Below are 17,968 nucleotides of genomic sequence, written 5' to 3'. Positions count from 1 at the left end.
TCTTTTGTTGTTGTTGTTGTGGTTTAATCTTTACTTAATGACAGAATTATGTACAAGTTGGTCCTTTCTGTGTGGAGTTTGCATGTTCTCCCTGTGGTGTGGGTTTCCTCTGGGTGCTCCGGTTTTCCTTTCACAGTCATGACAAAGACATGCAGGTCAATTGAAGATACTTTAGTTTTTTTATGTATTGTATCCACGACAGTTTGTAATGGATTGGCTACCTGTCCAGGGTTTTCCAGCGTTTCACCCAGTGTATCTCAGCGACCCTGACCAGGATAAGACACCGCAAAGCTGATGTGTATAGTAACACGTCTGTGATAAATGTTTATGTTGTTGTTGTTGTTGTGGTTCAATCTTTACTTAATGACTTAGTGAACACTTAAAATTATGTGCAAGTGGGCATGGCGCTACTACTACTACTACTTCTGTGTGGAGTTTGCATGTTCTCCCCGAGTCCATGTGGGTTTCCTCTGGGTGATCAGTCCAAAGACAAGACATGCTGGTTAACTGTGGATATTAAAAAGCCTTTCCATGTATGAATATGAGTATGAATGTGTGTGTGTTTGCCCTGTGATGGACTGGCGACCTGTCCAGGGTGTTATCCAGGGCAGTGGTAGCTCAAGTGGTTAAGGTACTGGACTAGTAAGCAGAAGGTTGCCGGTTCAAGCCCCACCACTGTCAAGTTGCACCTCTGAGCAAGGCCCTTCACGCTCGAATGAATTGGGTTCAGTCATAATTGTAAGTCGCTTTGGATAAAAACGTCCAAAAATGTAAATGTAATATACATGTTATCGTACCCACCGCGACCCTGATTAGAATTCAGCCATGGCAAACAGACAGTGAATGAATAAATGAATGAATGAATAAATGAAAGAATAAATGAATGAATGAATGAATAAATGAATGAATAAATGAATAAATGAATGAATAAATGGATGAACAAATGAATGAATAAATGAATAAATGAATAAATGAATTATAAATGAATAAATGAATGAATAAATGAATAAATGAATGAATAAATGAATGAATAAATGAATGAATAAATGAATAAATGAATAAATGAATAAATGAATAAATGAATAAATACATAAATAAATGAATAAATGAATAAATGAATGAATAAATGAATAAATGAATGAATAAATGAATGAATAAATGAATGAATAAATGAATAAATGAATAAATGAATTAATAAATGAATAAATGAATAAATGAATGAATAAATGAATGAATAAATGAATGAATACTATGCTGCATAATACAGTCGTCACCAGTGTGGCATGAAAGAAACCGTAATGCGCACAATAGATGCGCAGTCGGATTCTGTGGAACAGGATGCGCAGTGCATTAGAACAGCGCACAGATTGACGGGTGCAGGAGAAGGAGGGCATCAACACTCCATCACTACTGCCTGTAAACACCACACCTCTCACATCAGCACACAGAGTCGGGAGGATGATTTAGGATGTTCTGCGACGCGCTCGGATGTTGTGCGCAAAGGGAAATGCGGTAAAGATGCGGTAGGATGTTGCGCGCACACCGCAGAACGCCAAACCTTTAATGATGGCACAACGGAACGACGACATGTCGGTCCAGGACTCGTAACTGTGCCCAACATGTAGCTGGATGGACAGGAGACAGGAGAGAGGGCGGCGGGAGCTTCTATTATCCAACACGATGCGTTTTCAGCCTGGCATGTGAACATGGGCTCTCATGTGGTACAGACGCTCAGGCAGGGGGTGTGGGCATCCCTGACCGGTGGATGGTACCACGACCCCGAGCAGAACAAATTCAACAACTCGTGCCACCTTTACCTATGGCTCTTCTTACTCATGTTACCTCTGGCTCTACATCTGGTGAGTGGAATGTGCCTGGCACAGGGCAATAACATGTATTTAATAAAGGAGGGATATGAGTCAGCTGTTTAGCAGTCGAGTAGCACTGTCTCCTCACAGCAAGGTTCTGGGTTTGATCCCCTTTCTGTGTGGAGTTTGCATGTTCTCCTCGTGTCTGTGTGGGTTTCCTCCGGGAGCTCCGGTTTCCTCCCACAGTCCAAAAACATGCAGTCAGGTTAATTGGAGACACTGAATTGCCATATAGGTGAATGTGTGTGTGTGTGTGTGTGTGTGCCCTGTGATGGACTGGCGCCCCGTCCAGGGTGTTACTGTGTGCCTTGCGCCCATTGAAAACCTGGGATAGGCTCCAGCACCAAACCTCACCCGCAACCCTGATTGGATATGCGGTGGAGAAAGTGAGTTTATCTGGTGCATTTATTTATTATTTTTAATCTACAATTACTACTCTTGGTGTTCAACTAGCCAGGGTGTGTGTTCCTTATAAGGAGCAGGTACATTTGAACAGTATTTAACAATCCCAACAACACTGCTGCACATGCTACACTCATACCAGAATGACACACACTATCACCACGTTGTCACGACGTTAGTCTCGCTGCAGTGCTGAGCAGTGATCCACCACCCTGTAATATCTGGTCAGTGGGGGGTTGCATAGGGGAGCTGCCAACATGTACAGAGCAACAGACTGGTAACAGTCAGTAATTGTATACCCCTAATTCTATCTGTATTGTAGGTGTAGCTTAATGGTCAATTAAAGTAATAAAGTGCTATCTACCTGTCTGTCTGTCTATCTATCTATCTCGTTTGTCTGTCTATCTTTATTTCTATTTATTTATCTATCTGTCTGTATCTCTATTTCTATTTATCTGTCTGTCTGTTTGTTTGTTGTTCTGTCAGCCTGTCTATCTGTTTGTATCTCTATTTCTGTCTGTCTGTCTGTCTGTCTGTCTGTCTGTCTGTCTGTCTGTCTGTCTGTCTATCTAAATCTGTCTGTCTGTCTGTCTGTGTATCTAAATCTATCTATCTGTCTGTCTGTCTGTCTGTCTATCTATCTATCTATCTATCTATCTATCTATCTATCTATCTATCTATCTATGTCTGTCTGTCTGTCTGTTTGTATCTCTATTTCTATTTATCTGTCTGTCTATCTGTCTGTCTATCTGTCTGTCTATCTGTCTATCTATCTATCTATCTATCTATCTATCTATCTATCTATCTATCTATCTATCTATGTCTGTCTGTCTGTCTGTTTGTATCTCTATTTCTATTTATCTGTCTGTTTATCTGTCTGTCTATCTGTCTGTCTATCTGTCTATCTATCTATCTATCTATCTATCTATCTATCTATCTATCTATCTATCTATCTATCTATCTATCTATGTCTGTCTGTCTGTCTGTTTGTATCTCTATTTCTATTTATCTGTCTGTCTATCTGTCTGTCTATCTGTCTGTCTATCTATCTATCTATCTATCTATCTATCTATCTATCTATCTATCTATCTATCTATCTATGTCTGTCTGTCTGTCTGTTTGTATCTCTATTTCTATTTATCTGTCTGTCTATCTGTCTGTCTATCTGTCTGTCTATCTGTCTATCTATCTATCTATCTATCTATCTATCTATCTATCTATCTATCTATCTATCTATGTCTGTCTGTCTGTCTGTTTGTATCTCTATTTCTATCTATCTCTCTATCTATCTGTCTGTCTTTCTGTCTGTCCGTCTATCTAGTCGAACCCAGATCCTTCTTACTGTAAGGCAACAGCAATGACAGGATTTATCAGTCGGTGTTCCGGTTCGTCTCAGAGCTGTTGAGTGGGGTTGAGCTCAGGGCTCTGCGCAGCTCACAGGAGCGTCTCTTCATGTCTTTATAGAGCTCGCTGGGCCTTCCTTAAACTGTTTCTGCAAAGTTAGAACCTGTTACACCTGTTAGCATTTGTCATGGCTGAAACACATGAATTCAGTAATTAAAGTGGCGTCCCAATACTTTTGCCTCTCTCTGTGTCCCTCAGGCTCTTCCACCCACCACGTTGGCCCTCTGTATCTACTGCGCCTCGGTCACCGTCCTCTTCATCCTCATCAAGATGGTGAATTACCGTCTCCATCTGATGTTCGATGAAGGTGAAATCGTACCGCGGAACAGCGTCTCTGACATCAGCAAGGGTGCAGACCGGAAAAGTAATGACTCGGACGCCTGTCTTCCATCCAACCTGAGGTACTGAAGATTCGTTATGTCACTGTTATTAATGAGCATATTAAGGGGGCCTACGCTGGGTATTTGGGTCAATGAATGGCGACTACGTATGATTCCGATTCAGTTATTCAGTGCAGATTACAACACTGTGCAGATTTCAACAAGGATTTTGCTGTCCTTGTTGAAAGTGCTAAAATAAGATGATATAATCCACGTCGGGGGGTCTCAGAACACTTTTTTGAACACAGGGGGGTCTAAGAACAATAAAGATTGAGAACCGCTGTTGGTGCCACCCTGCAACATGGATCCTGGGGGCCTACAGTTGTGGTCCAAATTTTACATATACATGTTAGCTATATAATAATAATAATAATAATAATAATAATAATGCTTAGGTGGCGCAGCTGTAAAGTACGCTAGCGCACCGGAGTCGGGGTTTCGAATACATCGTATTGAATCTCAGCTCTGCCTTTCCGACTGGGTTGGGGGCAGCATGAACAACGATTGGCTGTTGTTCAGGGTTAGGGGTGTGGCCCTCCGTACACAGTGGCCGTCGGTGTATGAACTCGACTCGTGCAGGTGAAAAATGCAGTCTGTACTGACTGTACGTGCCGGAGAGGGCGTGTGTCAGTTGAGAGGCGTCCTCAGTCAGCGGTGAAGGGTCGAATCAATATAGAGGACGTAATCAGGGTAACTGGACACGGCTAGATTAGGGGAGAAAACTGGGGGGGTGAAGTGGGAAAAATTTATCATATTTAATAATAATAACAATGATAATAAGTTCAACTTATATAGCGCCTTTCACCAAGCTCAAGGTCGCTGTACAATAATAGAACAAACAAAACAAAAGTGTGTGAAGATAGATTAGACATAGAAGTTCAAGAAGAAGAATGAAAGTGTTGTGAAAAGAGACAGGTCCTCAAGGAAGCCTCAAATTCAGAAAGAGAAGAGATCGAGTGAAGAATTGAGGACAGAGAGTTCCAGAGCGCTGGGGCGGCAACGCTGAAAGATCTGCCACCCATAGTGGACAACATAAATCTGGGAACGGAAAGCAGATTAGAGTCCGAGGACCTTATTGTAAGCCCTGATGGCTGCTGGAATGAAGGACCTGCGGTAGCGCTCCTTCTTACACAGGGGGTGGAGGAGTCTGGTGCTGAAGGAGCTTGTTAGGTCCCCTACAGACTCATGTAGTGGATGTGTGGTGATGTCCAGGATGTCCTTTCTCCCACCTCCTCTACAGGTTCGAGAGGACAGTTCAAGACAGAGCTCGCTTTCTTGTTCAGCTTGTTCAGTCTTTTTCTGTCCCGCTCCGACTGCATAGAAGATGGCTGATGCTACCACAGTGTCATAGAAGGATCTTAGCAGTGGTCGGCACACTCCAAAGGACCTCAGTCTCCTCAGTAGGTGGAGGTGACCTTGGCCCTTTCTATATAGGGAATTACAATAGTCTAATCTGGTGGTAACAAAAGTGTGTATCAGTGTTTCTGCAACCTCAAGAGAAAGGAAAGGACGGAGACGAGTACTATTGAGAAGGTGATTTAGTAAGTGATTTCACACGAGGTTCGAATGTGAGCAGAGGGTCAAACAGAACACCGAAATTTCGAACCCAATTAGACGACATACGAGGGAAGCACTGGTGAAGGAGGACAGTGAAGTTTTTGTGCTTACATAAATAAGCTCAGCAGTATGGGGACTGAGCAGCAGGAAGTTAGAATGCAACCAAGAACGTAGATCCTGGATACATGAGGTGAGTGAGGAAGGAGGAAAAAAGATGGTTAGTTTGAAGGCAAGGTAGAGTTGGGTGAAAATGCGTATGATAGAACCAAGTGGGAGGATGTAGATAGTGAAAAGATGAGGCCCCAATACAGAGCCTTGCGGTACCCCATGTTTCACCAAAGCAGTGCCGGAAACACGATTACCCAGACGAATGAAGACTTGAAACTTTGATTTCAAAAGTGCAAAAATCAACGATCGGCGACTACAAATGATTATGATTCAGTGTCTGCCGAAGCAGATCCAGGTGAGGAAGCTCCTACCATCCGTTCAACAGATATAAACTCACACCATCCACTAAAATCAGAAAATACCCAGATTTACACCTTCATCATGGATTCACTGAAGGGGAGGAGAACAGGTAGAGAACCGCTGACTTTAGCTCAGATAGTAAATCCTTGTTTTTGTTTTTTGCTTGTTTAAAAAAAACTAAATACTTATAAACCCTGAGATCTTTATTAAATGACACTTCTTAAATAATGTGGTGTTTTTTTTCCCCAGAAAAAGCAGCACGGTGCCGGACAGCGTCGCGATGACAGTACTGACCAAAAACAGAGCGAGTCCTGTCATTCAGGTCACGGTGAAACAGACCGAAACAGATCCGGGACTGATTGGGGTGAGTGATCTATTGATTAAAGAGATCCAGTGTAGGTTTGGTATCCAATTCCCCGATGCAGACGTCCACTCCTGACCGAGGAGGGTCCTGACTAACACACGCCCCCTCCGACACCACTTCTTTTCACCTGCACCGGGTTCATTCGGAGATCCGTATCACGCACGGAGAGTCACGCACCGGTCCCCATTATCCCTCGATCAGCCAGCAGAGGGAGTGGCTGCAGCACTTATGAGGAGCGTAGTTTGCTCTTCTGACCACAGCACACGTACCGAGATGAGCTCGGAGCCCAGAAAACTAGGTTGAATTTCGTGACGCATTGGCGGACTGTGTTGAGTGACAACACTTTTATAAAGTACTCCCGGGCTTGTTTGCAATGCTTGAATAATTGAATCATTTTTATTGATTATATGAAAATAAATAAATTTTGTTTATATTTATTAAATGCAATCATGTTGGTCAGCTAAAATATTGAAAGTCATTTCTTCTGGGTGCTCTGGTGGCGAGGTCGAATCTCAGTTGTGTTACGACTTCTGCTGGCTGATCGATGGCGCTGCACAGAGACGGTGAAAAGAAGCGGTTGGTACTGCACGTGTCATGGGGCTGTGTTGGCTCCAGGAGTTTAGGTCTGCAGCAGTAGAGGTGAAATGCTATCAGGGAATTGGATACGACTAGAAAAGTCATGTTTTCTTACTATTGCACTTTAAATGTCACTCACCCATCCAAATGATTGAATTCAGGTGTTCCAATCACTTCCATGGCCACAGGTGTATAAAACCGAGCACCTCGGCATGCAGACTGCTTCTACACACATTAGTGAAAGAACGGGTCGCTCTCAGGAGCTCAGTGAATTCCAGCGTGGTACCGTGATGCCACCTGTGCAACAAGTCCAGTGGTGAAATTTCCTCACTACTAAATATTCCACAGTCGACTGTCAGTGCTATTATAACAAAGTGGAAGCGATTGGGAACGACAGCAACTCAGCACCATGTGGTACCACGTAAAATGACAGGGCGGGTCGGCGGATGCTGAGGAACATAGTACGCAGAGGTCACCAACTTTCTGCAGAGTCCATCACTACAGACCTCCAAACTTCATGTGGGCTTCAGATGAGCTGAAGAACAGTGTGTAGAGCTTCATGGAACGGGTTTCCATGGCCGAGCAGCTGCATCCAAGCACATGGTGTAAAGCACATGACACTGGACTCTAGAGCAGTGGAGACGTGTTCTCTGGAGTGACGAATCACGCTTCTCCGTCTGGCGATCAGATGGACGAGTCTGGGTTTGGCGGTTGCCAGGGGAACGGTACCTGTCTGACTGTATTGTGCCGAGTGTAAAGTGTGGTGGAGGGGGGATTATGGTGTGGGGGTGTTTTTCAGGAGTCGGGCTCGGCCCCTTAGTTCCAGTGAAAGGAACTCTTAATGCTTCAGCACACCAAGAGATTTTGGACAATTTCATGCTCCCGACTTTGTGGGAACAGTTTGGGGATGGCCCCTTCCTGTTCCAACATGACTGCGCACCAGTGCACAAAGCACAAGCTCCATAAAGACGTGGATGAGCCAGTTTGGTGTGGAAGAACTTGACTGGCCTGTCAAGTTCCTGACCTCAACCTGATAGATAGAACACCTTTGGGATGAATTAGAGCGGAGACTGTGAGCCAGGCCTCCTCGTCCAACATCAGTGTCTGACCTCACAAATGCGCTTCTGGAAGAACGGTGAAAAATTCCCATAAACACACTCCTAAACCTTGTGGAAAGCATTCCCAGAAGAGTTGAAGCTGTTATAGCTGCAAAGGGTGGCGACATCATATTAAACCCTGTGGATTAAGAATGGGAGTCACTCAAGTTCATATGAGTGTGAAGGCAGACGAGCGAATACTTTTGGTAATATAGTGTATTATATATAGTAAAGTAATAATATAGTGTATAATATAGTGTATTATATATAGTAAAGTAGTAATATAGTGTATAATATAGTGTATTATATATAGTAAGGTAGTAATATAGTGTATAATACAGTGTATTATATATAGTAAAGTAGTAATATAGTGTATAATATAGTGTATAATATATAGTAAAGTAGTAATATAGTGTATAATATAGTGTATTATATATAGTAAAGTAGTAATATAGTGTATAATATAGTGTATAATATATAGTAAAGTAGTAATATAGTGTATAATATAGTGTATTATATATAGTAAAGTAGTAATATAGTGTATAATATAGTGTATTATATATAGTAAAGTAGTAATATAGTGTATAATATAGTGTATTATATATAGTAAGGTAGTAATATAGTGTATAATACAGTGTATTATATATAGTAAAGTAGTAATATAGTGTATAATATAGTGTATTATATATAGTAAAGTAGTAATATAGTGTATAATATAGTGTATTATATATAGTAAAGTAGTAATATAGTGTATAATATAGTGTATAATATATAGTAAAGTAGTAATATAGTGTATAATATAGTGTATTATATATAGTAAAGTAGTAATATAGTGTATAATATAGTGTATTATATATAGTAAAGTGGTAATATAGTGTATAATATAGTGTATAATATGTAGTAAAGTAGTAATATAGTGTATAATATAGTGTATTATATATAGTAAAGTAGTAATATAGTGTATAATATAGTGTATTATATATAGTAAAGTAGTAATATATATAATATAGTGTATTATATATAGTAAAGTAGTAATATAGTGTATAATATAGTGTATTATATATAGTAAAGTAGTAATATAGTGTATAATATAGTGTATAATATATAGTAAAGTAGTAATATAGTGTATAATATAGTGTATAATATATAGTAAAGTAGTAATATAGTGTATAATATAGTGTATTATATATAGTAAAGTAGTAATATAGTGTATAATATAGTGTATTATATATAGTAAAGTAGTAATATATATAATATAGTGTATTATATATAGTAAAGTAGTAATATAGTGTATAATATAGTGTATTATATATAGTAAAGTAGTAATATAGTGTATAATATAGTGTATTATATATAGTAAAGTAGTAATATAGTGTATAATATAGTGTATTATTTATAGTAAAGTAGTAATATAGTGTATAATATAGTGTATTATATATAGTAAAGTAGTAATATAGTGTATAATATAGTGTATTATATATAGTAAAGTAGTAATATAGTGTATAATATAGTGTTTTATATATAGTAAAGTAGTAATATAGTGTATAATATAGTGTATTATATATAGTAAAGTAGTAATATAGTGTATAATATAGTGTATTATATATAGTAAAGTAGTAATATAGTGTATAATATAGTGTATTATATATAGTAAAGTAGTAATATAGTGTATAATATAGTGTATTATATATAGTAAAGTAATAATATAGTGTATAATATAGTGTATTATATATAGTAAAGTAATAATATAGTATATATATATATATAGTGTATTATATATAGTAAAGTAGTAATATAGTGTATAATATAGTGTATTATATATAGTAAAGTAATAATATAGTATATATATATATAGTGTATTATATATAGTAAGGTAGTAATATAGTGTATAATATAGTGTATTATATATAGTAAAGTAATAATATAGTATATATATATATAGTGTATTATATATAGTAAAGTAGTAATATAGTGTATAATATAGTGTATTATATATAGTAAAGTAATAATATAGTATATATATATATAGTGTATTATATATAGTAAAGTAGTAATATAGTGTATAATATAGTGTATTATATATAGTAAAGTAATAATATAGTGTATATATATATATAGTGTATTATATATAGTAAAGTAATAATATAGTATATATATATATAGTGTATAATATAGTGTATTACACAGTAATAAGGAACCAGTTTCTTTTATGTTGATCTACAGTGAACAGCAGCTACACTGGATCCCTTTAACATAAGCAGGAGTTTTGTTTAGTCTGTCTAGTGATGCTTGAAAATAATTGATCTTTTTAATTCTGTTTAGGCGTGCGCAACAGAGGACCTGAAGAACCCAGAGGGTAGGTAGTAATTATTTTATAATAGAGCAATACAAACAAATAATGGACAAAACTGAGCAATCTGGGCTGAGCATCATGGGTCCTGGGTACCTGGCTTCAATCCTGCTTTCTGTTTAGTATCTTTAAGAAGATTTAGATGTTTAGATGTTCTCCCCTCTCCTAAAACCATCAGTCGGTTCTGGGAGTGACGTCCATTTTCTCCCATAAGGATGTTTGGGGAACCTGTTAATGCGTCCATGGTCCCGTGGAGCTGCAGATATTTTAGTCTCATGTAAAATAATGAGGTTGTTTTTGACACTTAAACACTGAAAATAACACAAATATAATATAAACACACTGAAATACAATTACTAACAGTTACACATCAATAAAAATACAATAAAAGCTGCACTTTAGTTTTACTTCTTTATTGTTTCCTGACGCTTCTTAATGCTGGAGATGCTCGATGTTGGAATACCGTATTCCCTTCAGCACCGGCGCATTCACACGAGAAGCGACAAAACCGCTTTTGCTTTTTTCGCTGTGCCGTTATTTCCTATGAAGTGTGAAGGCGGTGCACAAAGCTTACCGTGATTTACTGTAGTAAAACAGCGAGTGAGGAATGTGATTAGTGGAGGAACTTATGAGCAGTAATAATGAAGAGAAGTTTAGTGCTCCTGTCTCCTTCTTTTACTACATTAAACCACGTTAAGCTTTATTTTCAACCAGAAGCGTTTTAGACTCTGGGAGAAGCTGATTCTGATTCTCACCATTTCTCAGAAGCTGGAGCTGTAACACAAGTTTAAAAGTGAAACAGGGAGGAGAATCCAGATAAACACAGATACATGTGGAGCTGTAACACTGGTAGTACTTACATTGAGTATCTGAGGTAAACATCAGTATGTATTATGAGGGTTTAAACCATCTCTTGTGTGGCTTTTGCAGGTCAAGAGGACACGCCCTCCCAAAAAAAGTCCAAAGCGAGCACAGAACCTGTGGAGAAGCTGACCCCCGAAGATGCATTTAGTCCAAATACGGATCAATCAGCACCGTTACTACAGGCAGAAGAGAGACAGGCGACCTGTACGAACACGGCTGATGAAGTTCTGACCCCTGGTACTTGCAGCGTTGAGGAGGAACCAGAGAAAGAATCTCCGGACAGTCCATCTCCAGAGGACAAACATCCAGAGGACGAGGAGAAGCCTGAGGAGACCTACTGCTCGGATGAGATCTCAGTGGTGCTGATCGACAACTCGAATTCCTCGGGCCGCCTGGATGAGAGCGATACGGTGAAGATCGTCATAACTTTGAGCTGTGACCCTCAGACGGCGGCCGAGCTCGAGGAATCGGTCAAGCTCAGCCTTCTGGAGTCGGCTCAGTCTCGACTAGCCCAGCAGGACCAGGCGGGAGCGGACTGTCCCGTCAAGATACCCGTCATCACCTTCGATACAGCTCGAGAGGCGGAGGAAACCTGCGTGGAAGATGATGAGAGGATCACTTCCATCACTTCTGGTGAGCCATCTGCCCAAAAACAGCCCACGGCTCGTGAAGGTCTCGTTCCCAAGGAGCAAAATGACGCCGATCCTGGTCACGACGACCCGGAAGCATGGTCAAACGAGCGTCCGCTGGAGAACAGTGAAGCCGGCGAGCCGGAAACGGACCCCGATGGATTTTTGCAGATCCCGTCCGGGTTCGGGAGGTCCGGAGGAGGGAGGACTCACACCAGGGGGCTCAGCATGGACAGCGGGAGGGACGCCGTCCTCAGTGGACGCCGAGCCAAAGCCAGGCTGTGCACCATGACCACGTCCAAGTCCGACCTGGAGGATAAAGACGGTCAGCTGCCCGACGAGTCCAACTTTGTGGAGTTTGTTTCCATGTTGGAGTCCATCAGCGTTACCAGAGGAGGGAAGCAGACCGAGGATGAAGAAAATGAGGAGCAGAGAGCTGAAATAGACGGTCAGTGTTTGTTCCTTTCTGAGCTTTGGGGACATTATGATCGGCACGGAGACGTAGGTGTTAAAAAGGGACAGAAATCCAGCAGTCACATTACAAACTCTATATTAAATTTCTAACTAAATTTATCCGAAGATTGGACACCTTTTTGTGTGTTTGATAAAGCTGTGCAACTTTTTTGTGCGTTTTCCCCCAATTTTGTCCCAATCTAGTCGTATCCGATTCCCCTTTTACTGCTGCAGACCACTCCTGCCCGAGGAGCGTTGTAACTAACACACGCCCCCTCCGACACGTGTGCAGCACCGACCGCTTCTTTCACCTGCACCAGGCGGGTTTATTTAAAGATCTGCATCACATCTATACCCTGTCCCTGTGCAGCACCATCGATCAGCCAGCAGAGGTCATAATCGCAGCATTTATAAAGAATCCTCTACAGCAGGGTTTTTCAAACTCTGGGGCGCGACCCTTGGATGGGTCGTGAGCCAAAAAATAAATAAATAATTAAAATAAAAATATTTTTAAGGATTTTTAACAGGCACATCACGGACGCCCCCTAGTGCGGGCTTTATTACAGTGCTGCAGCTCAGATCTGTTGAGCCTAGTTGCTGCTGTTCAAACCTTTTATTCAGAATAATATATATATATATATATATCGGAGCTGAAAAATGAATAGGCCAACTGCCGGTAGCATTGAAAGGTTCTTTTCAAGCAAACGACAGACTGAGACAGTGGCTCCAGAAACAACTGAAAAGGTGTGCAATCTTCAAGAGCAAACGGGAGAAGGCAGTGAGCTACAAGCTAATCGCGTTGCTACTGAGCTAGACAAGAAAAAACAAAAAACGAGTGCTGGGGTCTATAAAGATGAATTTTTAAAGTTTGGATTTGAAAACTGTTCCAGTTCAATAAAGATGCTAAGCCAAAGTGCCTCTCTTCTTGTGAACCACAATAGGACCAGATCATACATAGCAAACAGGCTTATTCCAAACATTTATAGAAATATATATATATTTATGTTGCCTGGGTCATGTGAAAACATCATGGACAAAATGTGGGTCACCAGACAAAGAAAGTTTGAAAAACCCTGCTCTATAGCAGTCATCTCTGGTGGGCTAGCGTGCTTTACCTCTCGTGCTACCCAATTTCCTGACCCTGTATTTTTAAAACAACACTGTTCCTGTTGTGGAAACGTATCTAGAATACAACAATTCACCGTCACAAGTTTATTAACAGATGTGTAATTACTTGTACGGAAAAAACAACCATGACATGAAGTGATCTCATGTAAAACTGGTCCTCGTCGCCTTAGAGAGGTGTGAGGTTTCTAGCTGCTTCTTTACACCAGCCAGCAGTGGATTCTTACACAGACTGATCCTCTTTGCCACGATTGAAGTGAAACTGGTAGCAACATTAACATTAACATTAACATTTACACCGTCCTTCACCAGCTTCATCGGCTTCCAATAGCCGCCCGTATCGAATACAAAATAATTCTGCTCTTTTACATCCTCTGGCTTCGGCCTCCCTGGCCTTCCGGTTCCCCTTTTTAGACTTGTGTCTGTGGGCGGCAGGTCTTTTAGTTCCTCAGCCCCCAAACTCTGGAACTCCCTTCCACAATCGCTTTGTGTCTGATCCTCCGTCTCTTCCCTTAAAGGTCGACTAAAATCTTTTCTCTGAACATTACTGAACATTATTCTTCTTTCTCTTTTTTCTCTTTTTGCTGTGTTATTTTCTCTAATATTTACTTAGTTAAGTGTCCTTGGGTACGTGAAAGGTTCTACAGTATATACATTGAACGTATTATTATTATTATGTACATAACATTTACTTTTACAGCTTTTGGCTGGTGTTTTTTTTTGTTTGTTTTATTTTCATGCAACAATATTATAGTAAGTCTATTTTTTATTTTCCCTATAAAAGATTTCAGTTGAATTGTACATATTATAAGAAACACTGATTTATTGTAACGAGGTGTGTAAACTTTTTACACCCACCGTATACACTGTACAACCTTGCAAACGTATCTGGCACGTGTCTGTAAATGCTTCTTGTTGTTTTTTAGAGGAATCTACAGCGGCAGTGAGGTCAGAAAGCACGGACACGGCAGCGAAAAAATTACCTCCAAACCCTCCAAACAGCCTGGCTACTGACGCCATGTGGAACCTTCCGGATAAACTTATTCCCATAGTGTCTCCCGACAGGTACCGATCACGTTCTATCATTTTATTCATATGAAAAATACTGTTGTGTTTGTCCCTTTTATATGGATTCACTTTTAATCCTTCACAAACACAATAAATTATGATAAACACGGACAAGGAGATAGCATTGCTGCTGCTGTTCTTTTACTGAATCACTTTCACATGTGAACATTCAATCTACAGGTATGGCAATTACTTCCAAAGTAAAAGTCTCAATATTCAAATTAACATAAATATACAAATACACAACAAATACAACATCTTTTATCCCTATATACACCGATCAACCACCTCCTTGTTTCTACACTCACTGTCCATTTTATCAGCTCCACTTCACTGACTGTAGTGCATTTGTTTCTCTACATGCTTTGTTACCCCCTTTCATGCTGTTCTTCAATGGTCAGGACCCCCACAGGACCCCCACAGAGCAGGTATTATTTAGTGTTAGTGTGTGTTGTGCTGGTATGAGTGGATCAGACACAGCAGCGCTGCTGGAGTTTTTAAACACCTCACTGTCGCTGCTGGACTAGAATAGTCCACCAACCAAAAACATCCAGCCGACAGCGCCCCGTGGGCAGCGTCCTGTGACCACTGATGAAGGTCTAGAAGATGAGCGACTCAAACAGCAGCAATAGATGAGCGATCGTCTCTGACTTTACATCTACAAGGTGGACCGACTAGGTAGGAGTGTCTAATAGAGTGGACAGTGAGTGGACACGGTGTTTAAAAACTCCAGCAGCACTGCTGTGTCTGATCCACTCATACCAGCACAACACACACTAACACACCAGCACCATGTCAGTGTCACTGCAGTGCTGAGAATCATCCACCACCTAAATAATACCTGCTCTGTGGTGGTCCTGTGGGGGTCCTGACCATTGAAGAACAGGGTGAGTATGTAGTATGTAAAGTATGTAGAGAAACAGATGGACTACAGTCAGTGATTGTAGAACTACAAAGTGCTTCTATATGGTAAGTGGAGCTGATAAAATGGACAGTGAGTGTAGAAACAAGGAGGTGGTTTTAATGTTATGGCTGATCAGTGTATGTAACTGTACAAACCCCCTTTCCAGAAAAGATGGGTCATGGCTCACCACTTTCTCACAGAGAACATTCTCAATGGTCTTTCACCATCTACTGTACATGATATATTGTGAGATGTTGGGAGACTGAAGAACATTCAGTTCGGGTAGGGTCCGTCTCTGTGCAGTACCATCGATCAGCCAGCAGAGGTCGTAACTGCAGCAGTAATAAGGAATCCTTTCCAGCATTCCCACCCTTGGACGATCCAAATATTGAAACTGCACAGTTCTAACAAAGATTCTATAGTCCTCCGAAAAGAGGTGTGGTGGTGGGTGCATTCCTTTTTCTCTTAATTTAGTCATATCCAGTTCCTCTTCCTCTGCTAGAGACCCTGATGGCGTACGAGGAGGGTATGTTCTCCTAAAACGCCCTCCCTCAGACACCTGTACTTCAGTGGGTCGACACGTGAGGTCGGTCTCGTGCATGTAGAGTCACGCGCTGATCTCCACGTTCCTCCACTTCTGTACAGGCACCTTGAGCTACTAACCAGCGTCCTTACACAGTGCCGAAGAACCGCCCACTTTTAAGTCCTGTTTTTTCCCACCCAGCAGACCACTGATTGTGCCCGCTAGGTCAATTTTTAAACGCCAAGGTCATTTTCAGCTTCGCCGATTCCTCTTTTTCAGCCCCCAGACGGATAAGGAGAGGGACCCGGACTACGACTCTCTCCCCTCTCAAACCTCCCAATCGGAGAGCTCGATGCTGCAGGTCATCTGTAGACCGGAGGCAACGTCCAGGGAGGAGGCGTATACCTTCCACACCGTTCACAGTAGGTGCAGGATGCTAATAAAAATACCAGTGTGGCGCCGTTAACACGGCAGTCCTGAACCGATCAGTGATGGCTTGTTTTTCAGGAGAAAGACCTCGGAAGCTGTACAACGAGAGAGCGCTGAACTTACCTCTGGGAGCCGAACTCATCACGGGTAACATATGGTACGGAGAACAGTCTAGACAGTGCTATAATCTCAGTGCTAATGTATAGAACAGTCATATAGTAACGTCTAGCGTTCTTTTGTGTCCGGTTAGCGATCTTCTCTCCACGTCTTCGAACTCGGAGTGCCAGGATGGGTTAGTCGGGGGGCACCCGGACTGTCCATTCCAGCGCCGCATCATTCCAGCTCACCGGCTTCGCCCCCGGAGAACACACCCCGAGATCTTTCAGGTAAGACGTCTCTTAGTTGACTAATAAAAAAATGTAAACTCTCGGATATATTAGACAGCAGGTGACATTTTATCCTCAAAGTCGATGTTAGAAGCAGGAAAAATTGGTGAGCGTGAGGATGTGAGGGCCAAACTGTGATGGCTAGGCGACGCTCTTGTGGGGTGTGTCCCGGTCTCTGCAGTGCTCCAAGGAAGGAACAGTGGTAAGCCGGTGACAGGGTCATGGGGAGTGAAGGCTGGGCCGTATGGTCCGATCCAACAGACGAGCTCCTGTAGCTCAAACTGCTGAAGAAGTTCATGCTGGTTCTGATAGAAAGAAGTCAGAATACACAGAGCAGCTCAGTTTGTTGTGTACGGAGCTGCAGAGCTGCAGACCAGTCAGGGTGCCCATGCTGACCCCTGTCCACCACCGAAAGCACCAACGATGGGCACGTGAGCATCGGAACTGGACCACGGAGCACACTGGGGAACACACGGCACCAGGATGCACTATGGGAAGAAGGCGAGCGGGCGGGGGCGGTGTGATGCTTTGGGTGACGTTCTGCTGGGAAACCTCGGGTCCTGCCATCCACGTGGACGTTACTCTGACACGTAGCTCCTACCTGAGCATCATTACAGACCATGTTCATCCTCTCATGGAGACGCTTCCCTGATGGCAGGATGAAGCTCCCTGCCACAAAGCTAAAATGCTTCAGGAACGGTTTGAGGAGCACAACGACCAGTTTGAGGTGTCGACTCGGCCTCCAGATTCCCCAGATCTCAATCCAATCCAGCATCTGTGGGACGTGCTGGACAAACGAGTCCGATCCATGGAGGCCCCACCTCACATCTTACAGGAGTTAAAGGATCTGCTGCTGACATCTTGGTGACAGATACCACAGCACACCTTCAGGGGTCTAGTGGAGTCCATGCCTCGACGGGTCAGGGCTGTTTTGGCAGCAAAACAGATTTGTCTAATATATATTATGTTTTTCTGTAGGAGGAAGACTCTCTTGATGACTCCTCAGACACAACTACTCAGGAGAAACCGTCACGGAAGCTCTACTACAAGCTTAAAGTTTTCCCTGGAAAATTTATCAACATCCTGTATGACCGGCTAACCTTGATGGCACTTCTAGACAG

At 41.7% G+C, this 17,968-nt stretch overlaps 1 protein-coding gene across 1 annotated transcript in view; it reads left to right on the top strand.

Annotated features, from left to right (window-relative positions):
• Positions 1-1,435: 1,435 nt before the first annotated feature.
• Positions 1,436-17,968, top strand: part of pcnx2 (pecanex 2) — a 44,273-nt gene continuing 27,740 nt past the window's right edge. Inside the window, exons 1-10 of the mRNA XM_062996325.1 lie at positions 1,436-1,859; positions 3,873-4,075; positions 6,329-6,443; positions 10,439-10,472; positions 11,397-12,407; positions 14,464-14,602; positions 16,312-16,454; positions 16,540-16,618; positions 16,712-16,847; positions 17,826-17,968. Of these exons, the coding sequence (XP_062852395.1) occupies positions 1,707-1,859; positions 3,873-4,075; positions 6,329-6,443; positions 10,439-10,472; positions 11,397-12,407; positions 14,464-14,602; positions 16,312-16,454; positions 16,540-16,618; positions 16,712-16,847; positions 17,826-17,968 (2,156 nt within the window). The 5' untranslated portion in view covers positions 1,436-1,706. The remainder of the gene's footprint in view (positions 1,860-3,872; positions 4,076-6,328; positions 6,444-10,438; positions 10,473-11,396; positions 12,408-14,463; positions 14,603-16,311; positions 16,455-16,539; positions 16,619-16,711; positions 16,848-17,825) is intronic.

Source organism: Trichomycterus rosablanca, chromosome 5 (assembly GCF_030014385.1).
Source record: "Trichomycterus rosablanca isolate fTriRos1 chromosome 5, fTriRos1.hap1, whole genome shotgun sequence".
Lineage (NCBI taxonomy): Eukaryota > Metazoa > Chordata > Actinopteri > Siluriformes > Trichomycteridae > Trichomycterus > Trichomycterus rosablanca.
This window is presented reverse-complemented; position numbering and strand designations above follow the sequence as displayed.